This window comes from Cyprinodon tularosa, unplaced genomic scaffold (assembly GCF_016077235.1).
Source record: "Cyprinodon tularosa strain WSP-4 unplaced genomic scaffold, ASM1607723v1 ctg46, whole genome shotgun sequence".
NCBI lineage: Eukaryota > Metazoa > Chordata > Actinopteri > Cyprinodontiformes > Cyprinodontidae > Cyprinodon > Cyprinodon tularosa.
In genome coordinates, this window is record NW_024039185.1 from 1,777,962 (window position 1) to 1,786,904 (window position 8,943).

The window sequence follows — 8,943 nt, forward strand, 5'->3', positions numbered from 1 at the left end:
ATTAATATAACAGAGTTTTTGCCGATAGGGATCAATATTTCTGCCTTTAGAGCAGTTTGATCTCTGTTATAGCATCAAAAAGAGTAATTACCATTTGTCATCTTCACAGTCACCTACTAACAACATATTTTAGCCAGGTTTGTAGGGTATCGCCTAACCATAGCTCCAACATTTTCAGACTAAAAATGACCCCTTCTAGATGTATTTTTTACAGTGTACATTCCCCCTCTGAACAGAAAACTATTTTTAGCAACACTTTTTGACACTAAAACACACTGAAAAGACAGACTTTATTGCTGACATATGTAACCATAATATATACACTGATATGCCTTATCTTTTTCATTTATTTATTTATTTTTTTGTCACTTTTAAAAATATTCAAGTAGACATCTTCTGTATTTCTTTCTGGTAATATTCTGCTATTTTCTTTCCTTATGATCTATACTCACAAATCGTTAAAGTAATAAATAAAACATACAGATTTGCTTATTTCTACAACTCTAAGTATTCAAAAAAAGCTGAGTTCACGCCTTTTATACATACATACATATATATATATATATATATATATATATATATATATATATATATATATATATATATATATATATATATATATATATATATATATATATATATATATAAAACCTCAACTTTTTACAGTTTAATAATTATTGATATTAATATTATACAAAAACTCTTGGCAGCATTGCAGTGAAATAACAGACAGCATCATTGTTCAGTTGGAGGAAAAAAATAAAGGTCACCTCTTGGAGAAGTGTAGCATATTATGAATTCCTTCATCAATGTCTCATAAAAATATATTTATATAAAAAAGCTCTTCCTCATGAAGGTCTCCGGCAGGAGGAAAAAATAAACAATGTTTGAATATGGTCCAAGTTCAATAAAAAAAAAAATAGCTGCATTTTTTTCCCTTAGATATGTACAATGTAGGTATTTCACTTAAATGCCATATAAAAAAATAGATCTGCTATGGTGCCCACCTCTGTAGAGAGTTAACAGTGCAATTCAAACTGTAGTTCCAGTCCACTTCATTGGAGTAAACTCAGCACATACACTTGCACTCTGAGATGATTGGGTATTGCACCGGTATCCACGTACAGTATTTTTGTCTTAGAAAGCCTTGGCAATACCACCGCAGGAAAGTCTTGCTGATGGACTTAACAGCTTTGCAGGACATCCCCTCAGGGAAGGAGCATGAGCGCTCCGAAGAGCAGTTCCCCTCCTTGATGTAGCGCGGCCAGAACCTCACGCCCAGGTCCTTCCAAGTGTACACCACAGGGCAGTATGTGTATGTCCAGAGAAGCTGCAGGAATTTCCTTCGCGCTTTCTTACCCACTTTTAACCGTTTCCCGTAAGGGGTCTCCGTGAGGTCCAGCTTTTTAATCTCGTTGGGCATGTGGCCCGGTGGCTTCCACTGGGCGTCCGAGGTGGAGAGGTTCACCGGCTGTGGTGCGCTGATGGACATGAAGTTAGGGTCAAAGTGGCTGCCGAGCTTTCTCCTTAGAGGCTTTTCGGCCAAGTCCTGCTCCCGGGGGTCGTACTCCGGATCGGGATCCTCCTTGAGATCCGGGACGGGGAGGTTATCGCTGGGCTGCGGACGGAGCCGAAAGAAAGGCTGAGAAACTCCGAGATGGACGCACACCAGCGCGTAAACCAGGAGCGTTTGCGAGAAGCCCATTATTCCTCCTTAATACGCGCACCGGCTCTTCTCTGTCAGGGTGGGTGCAGCAAAGCAATTATTCAGTTCTTCTCAGAATGGCTGTGCTGTCTGTAAGGCAAGGCGTCATAAGTTCAGTCCAAAGCTAGAGGCAGTGACTTTTAACAGAGAGTTTGGATTATATGAAAATAATTGCAAAATTTGCGCCACAGCAGCCCCCAAAAATTGGGAAAGCCTTCTATTCACACTCTCATCTGCCTCACCCGCTCCTTGAATTCACTTTGGGTTTCTTTAGGTTGTCATGGTTACCGCTGAGGGATTGGAAGACACGGCGAACTGTCCTCACTTCGGATGACAGTAGCCGTGGAGAGAATAGCATGGAATGAATGAACAAAATCCAAGTTTTGAATGTCAGCAGCTGGCGATGTGTGTTATTTTTACGCACGGCTCCCTCTTTACGTTGCCTGACGCGCTGATAGTTGCCAAAAGTCCCAGAGCGCACAGTCCGTGAACATGCAGCCTGCTCTCTCTGCCGCTACTCCCAGTGGTCCAGGGTGCAAAATCTCAACTCAAGAAATAAGATCCATCCATATTTTCAGTTGCTCCAAATCGCAGATCAGTTTTTTCCCCTTGCTAATAAAATAGTCTTAGTTTGGAGGAACTCTAAGACAGCCGGCTTTGCAACAACTACCAGCGTCTGTGCATTTCACGTGAAAGCATGCAAAAGCAAAACGTCTGCAAGTGAGAAGAGTTCAGAGTTGCTCTGAGCGCAGCATTGCTAAATCCTCTCAAAAAAGCCCAGAATTGCAATTCATGACTAAATAGTCCAACATTGTCTGGAGCGCTTCAGGTTCCTGAGGGACCCCGCTTTCTACGGCTCTGATAACTGCTTACAGAAGCTCCTACCGTGTTGCTACTATACTGCAGGAGTCTTGGCGGTGGAGCTTTTCACTGTGTGTGAGAGAGTGTGTGTCTGCAGCAAGAGGAGCGCAGTCCCAAGTTAAATATCCGCCTCCGCCAGTACAAAGTGTCAGAAGGGCCTGCCCACCCCTGCCACTTTCACTGTGATTGACAGCCCAGGGGCTCCCCTCCCCTCCCACCCCCTTCCTCCCCTCACAACGTGGAAAATATCAGCACTATGACAAGCATCAGCAGGGTCCTAAAGCACCAGATTTAGTCTGTAAGGTGCAGAAAAGAAATCATATTCTAAGACTTAACAACAGATATATAGAAAAATAATAGAACACAGAGAACTTTACCTCAACTCTACAATCCTCTACCTCTTTCATCAGCACAGACTAATGGTTTCAATGCGCTGTCAATCTCAGGCTTAAGCATTGGAAGAGTTTCCTTGGCTTGAACTTTCCCATGAAATCGATGGGAAACGTTTGGAAGCTTGTCTGTGGAGCTGAGGGCATCGCATTCCACCTTTGTTCATCAAGATTTGGGTCTGCACAGGAATTGGCCCCGCTGAACCCCAGAGGTCACAAAATGGGCTTATAATTAAGGGGCTATAAATGGCCAAACCATGGATAGCCAATCAGAACCTTTCCCATTAAAGAAGCACTTTCTGTTTTTGTTTAAGCAATGCCTTTCCTCCTTATGGCATCTTGGAATAGATCCTGATTGCATTAATTTGTTATGCATTATAACAATCTACTTAGCTTCAAAAGCCCATAGATAATAGATTAGATCAATGTCAGTAATACGTTTTGGCCTACTTTGTATAAGTAAATAAAGATAATAGATGTTTCCATACAATGGATTTTATGTATGTTCACTTGAGCTGATCTGTACAATTTGGCTTACTTTCATCTTGCGTCTTTTTGTAGTCACTAGAGGGCGTTAATCCAACATGAACTGCGCTTCAAATGCTCTCCCTCTGTTACTACTGTTTAAGAGCATAAGGGGAAAAAATCTTTGCAGTGCAACTCATGTTAATCTGTTTAATTACTGCTGTATCAACAAGCACTTTTTTTCTTGCTTATGTATCTGAATCCACGTGAACAATGAACCCTCAAATGTATTCACACCCCTTGGACTTGTTCACCTTTTTCATGTCATAAACTTCAGTAAACTAACAGTGTTATGAAGATCAAAGGACACAGCAGACATGTCAGGGATAATGTTGTGCAGATGCATAAAGCGTATGCTATAAAACAATATCTAAAGCTTGCTTTCAGCCTGTTATTATGGCACAACAGTTATCGTACTGACACAGGGCCATCCACCAAAACTGGATAAGAATTTGTAGCGTGTGCCACTAATCTTTTTTCTTTACTGACAAGAACAATAGCCCACTTTTGAAAGATAGCTGAAGTAAGTCGGTTTTAAAGAAAAAAAAGAAGGAGCCCTGGTCAGATGAAACTAAATTAGCATTTTTTTTGGGTTTTTGGCAAAAAAGCTATGAGCATCACCATCCACCTAAATACACACTCCTTTCTGTAAAATATGATGGAAGGAACCTGAATTTGAGATGCTTCTTTTGAGGGTCATAGACTATGGGGGATTCAACAAGAGATTTGATGGATACTAGCAATCCTATGAAGGATCCAGAAGATTGAGATTATGATGGAGGTTTACCTTCCAGCAGAACAAAAACCTATAACATGCTACCAGAACTACAGTGGAATATGTTTACATATGACCTAAACACAATCAAAAATCTGTGGCAGGACCTGGAAGAGGGCACTCTTTCCATCAAATATGACTGACTGATGGCAAATAGAGTGATTTTTATTTAGCAACTTAATAGTCATACTGACCCCTCAAAGACAAATTTACCCAATCGTACTCGCAAACCGGCACATATTAATGATTTGCAATACAGAGCGGTTGCCATCTAAGAGATAGGGGCCTTGCTCAGGTGTACATCGACACGTGACAGAGGTAAGGATTAAACCTACAAGTTTCTGATTGCAAGATCACTACTTTTTCCACTCAGACCCACCTTAAAGGTGTAGTGGAGGATTTAAATATAAATATATACATATATAACTCTCTCTATATTTATATATATATATATATATATATATATATATATATATATATATATATATATATATATATATATATATATATATATATATATATATATATATATGCATTTGTATAACTATAACTACAGATCCAACATAAGGCAATACTATGTGCTTGTTCCTATTTTCACTTACTGGTGGTGAGTCTGACATAGTGGAAAACATTTTGGAAAGTAAGCTTGTATGAGCGATGCAAACAGCAACTTTTAAAAGCAGTTCCCTTTCAGGAGCGGATACAGGGTTGTGCAAGTGCTTTATTTTTATGTGGAGAGGGTGGGTATTTTCAAAAAATACTCCACTATACCTTTAAGTGGTTTTGGAATGAAGAAGAAAGATGGTTCTTCTCCTGATTTTTGGGAACTGATTACAAGAGCAAATTGTGACACAACATCACGTTTCCCATCACGTTTCTTTACTAAGTGGTGTCCCTCAGAGGTAAATAAAACAAGTATCATCTTGATGGAGAATTGAACTTTTTGTACCAGATAGAAAAGGTAAATTATGATGCTTTACTCTATCTACAAAGAGGTTTGCCTTAAATGTTTTAAGGCAAACCTCTTTGTATATTTTTTGCATTCCATTAGTAAATTCCCACTGACCCCAACAACACGAGGGGACACACATTCATAATCTGGTTAATAATTAGAGTTCTGATGGAGACAGAACCCAGCGGGCAGCGGGGACAGTAAGGCTGAGCTGGCTACTGTAGAACGAGCTGGTCTCTTTGTTTCCCTCCACAGGTCTTAGGGTGGTGTCCTGAGAGAGAAACCCCATGTGGGGAGAAGCACTTCCCCTCTTCTCTGTCTAAAGCACAAATGCTCAAGCAACCTAGTCATAAGTCGGCCCCCATTCCCTGGCTAATTACTGAAGATAAAGACGAGGAGAAAGGAAAAAAAGAGAGAGGCTCATGAAACTGTCTGGATGGACAGTTATGATGGCAAGTGTGTAAAGAGGCAAAAGACGTGATGATTAGGAGGGTTAGCAAAAGAAACGAGGGAGTTTGAGGTAGCAGTGGTGCCGGATGGTAGTTTCACTGTGGAATGGCTAATTAAATAACGACATTAAAGGGGCCTGGCTCGCTTTAACAAAGCTCTTCAGCCTCTGATGAGGGGAATGCTGGGCTGGGGGTGGAACCCATGATATAGGCTAGAGGTAGGGCTGGTGCTGAAAATTGGGCTTGTATAACAAGGGGACTTAGCTCTTTGGTTCTGCAGTGATTGTTCACGCTCCCTTAGGCTTCAATAGGGCACATGTGAGGGTGCGTTAGGGGGAGTCAGGGGTGGAGGTGTTAGTAGGTTTCCCTCAGGCACAGATTGGACCCCCTTCTTCTCATTTGTTCCGAAAGCTATGCACACATATAACCCCAGAAAAAGCGCACGCACACGAACACCCCCACAGCTCTATACAAAGGCCTCAGCCCAAAGTCCAGACGGGAGCTTATCCTGCACAGGGGCACAGCAAGGGGCAGACCTGGCCAGACTGGCTGGCTGTGCCCACTGGGGACTGGTAGAATGGCACAGAGGGGTGGATGGAGCCAGACCACTGGGAGATAAGAGGAGAACATAAACTCAGGACTTTTAACAAAGATAAAATAAAGACAAAAAGAAAACTTCCTAATCAAAGCTGTATCAAAGAAATTAACATATGTTGAGGACATTGCACCTGCCCGGTTACAGGACAAATAAAGTTAGCTGGTAGGGTTTGCAAAGGTATTCATTTCCAAAGGTAAATTTATCTTAATGGGATTTTATTTGATTGACCAATACAGGAGAATATGCAATTATCAAACTGAAGGGATTTTTTTTCTCATTCTTCTTTGCAGCATAGTTGAATCTCACTAAGATTACATGAAATGGCTCATTTAAATCAGCTACATTTATTAAAGCAAGACTCTTCTTGTATATTTATATTATGTTGGAAGGTAAATCTCTGGTTATTTGACAAATATTTTCTTTCATAATTGTCCTGTGTACCTAATTTTCCTATAAACTCTGACCAACTTAACTGTCCCAGCTGTAGCAGAAAAAAAATGTCCAAAGCATAATGCTCCTACCATTACCTTATCGCACTTCTCTTTGGAGATTGTATATTCAGGGTCACATTAAGTGTTAGGGCGTTTCTCAATTCACGAGAACGCGAGTACGTACTCCCGTTCTCGTGAAGTCCGTTCTTGGCGAGAACGCAGGAAGATCGAACTTGACGAGAACGCGGGCACGCAAGCACGTATGTGTATTGGAACAGAAGCGTACTCGTGACGTCATCACATGCAACGTTCTTTAGCATTTCTTTAACAGTCAAAACTATTTATTCCCTACACAAAAAATTTTGAAAACAATATTTTTAATTTCTAAAGCTTAAAAAACATTTAAAAAAATTACCGAACCGCAAAAAAACAGCATCAGAACGAGCGGTAGTTCACACATAACTCGACCGAGAGCAGTGCACTACAGACGGGGTAAATTTAGCCCTGGCTGCGGTTACCCTCGGAGGTCTGCTGGTCACTCGATCTGGCGTTCTCGAGAATTGGAACGGTACTCGGGCTGAGGCTGATGACGTGTCACGAGTACACGAGCACACGAGAACGCTCAAGAACGCATATTGAGAAACGCCCTTAGTGTTCTTTCAACATGTGTCTCATCTGACCAAAGCATCTTCTTTCACATTTCCTGTGTCTCTTTCGAGACTTGAGCAAAATGACAAAAAGGACTTATGAATATTTTTAACAGTCTTTTTTGGATCGGCCCAAAAGCTGGTGATAAATAAACCAATAAACCATCATAACCCTGCACCAAGCTGGGTTATGATGGTTAGGTATTAGGTTAGGTATTAATAGGTAGTTATTCCATTGCTTACTTATTTTACTGTATTGCTACACAGGTAGCTTATTGCTGCAAAGTTAATAACTCAAGGATTTATTTCCTTTGTTTGTATAATAAAGCAAACCTGACTAAACCGTTATGCATTATACAAATATATATATATATATATATATATATATATATATATATATATATATATATATATATATATATATATATTATTTTATTTTTTTTATCTTCTAAAGTCCCAGTGAAACGCATCCTGTGCTTGTAATGTGCCAGAATGTGAGAAACGTTCAATGGTAAAGCTCTGTACCAGTCTGGAAACTGAATTGACAGAGGAAGTCGGGATGGTTAAAACAACCCGTTTATTTATTCCTTTTTCTGGAGGCAAAACAAAAAAGCTTTCCTTTCTAAAACTTTAAAAACAACTTATGATACAAGAACCCATTCCTTTGACTTTGTTTATCTGCTTATCAAATACAGCGTGAGAGCCAGGTCAAATATTTTTGTTCGAACATATGTAGAAAAAAAATCAACAGCAATTTTTGGCAAGACGTGCCATACATGAAATGCCATGACAATTTAAAACAGAAGTGTTCACAATCCAAATACACAGCTTTCCACCAATATTGCATTTATTTTATTCCCTGCCGCCTTGCTATTGTCTCCAGTCTGCCTCTCTTCTTCATTGTTGACTCCGTCTCTGAGGCTTAACCCAAAGCAGATGGTTTGGGAAGCATGTCAAAAATCTGTCTTCTGTTAGCACAACTTTTGAAGCCCCCCTTCATTTTTTTTCTCTCCTCTGAAATTCATCATAAAGTTATTTTTACATATACCCAGTAAACAGTATCAAAGCAACATTATGCCCTTTGCTCCTCAGAGAAGAAAATAAAACGGCTAAATGTAAAGGTTGTCTTTGCTTTTAAAACTCTGATCAAGCTAAGTTTATGCAGTCAATCTAAAAATGGTCCCACATCCTCTGACTCTTTCACAACATTCCTCCCATGATGAAAAGAAAAATGCTGTGTGATACATCATCAAAAGCTGTGATTAATGGTGATAATATCCAAGGGCGTAGGAATATGTTTACAATTGGGGGGGACACATGTCGGAAATCTGAGATTCGTAAATATTCAACAGAAACATGTCTTAAGTACGCTACTTTAAAAAAAGGCTATTTAATCTTTTACTTTATTCCTTTATAAATGTGTCTTGCAAAAATAATGCATTTAAAATTTACATAATGCATTTGTTCATAAGATGTGAGCATATCACCAAACAAAATGACTGGAGTCTTTTATTAAGCAAATGTCTTTCAAGGGCTTCAGCCCTTGGCATATTTAGTGTCCGCATACGCACTAGAAAATCAAATATTTCAGTTGGATTAAAAACAATTCAG

General features: G+C 39.7%; 1 protein-coding gene across 1 annotated transcript; it reads right to left on the bottom strand.

Annotated features, from left to right (window-relative positions):
* Positions 1 to 369: 369 nt before the first annotated feature.
* Positions 370 to 2,678, bottom strand: nog2 (noggin 2). Its single transcript, XM_038301059.1, has 2 exons — positions 1,948 to 2,678; positions 370 to 1,795 (listed from the first exon to the last, which is right to left on the bottom strand). Exon 2 carries the CDS (start codon positions 1,703 to 1,705, stop codon positions 1,070 to 1,072), a length of 636 nt encoding a protein of 211 aa, XP_038156987.1. The 5' UTR covers positions 1,706 to 1,795; positions 1,948 to 2,678; the 3' UTR covers positions 370 to 1,069.
* Positions 2,679 to 8,943: the final 6,265 nt, after the last annotated feature.

Excerpts from the sequence above, each read along its gene's own strand:
- nog2 (XM_038301059.1), bottom strand. The coding sequence starts at position 1,705 with ATGGGCTTCTCGCAAACGCTCCTGGTTTACGCGCTGGTGTGCGTCCAT.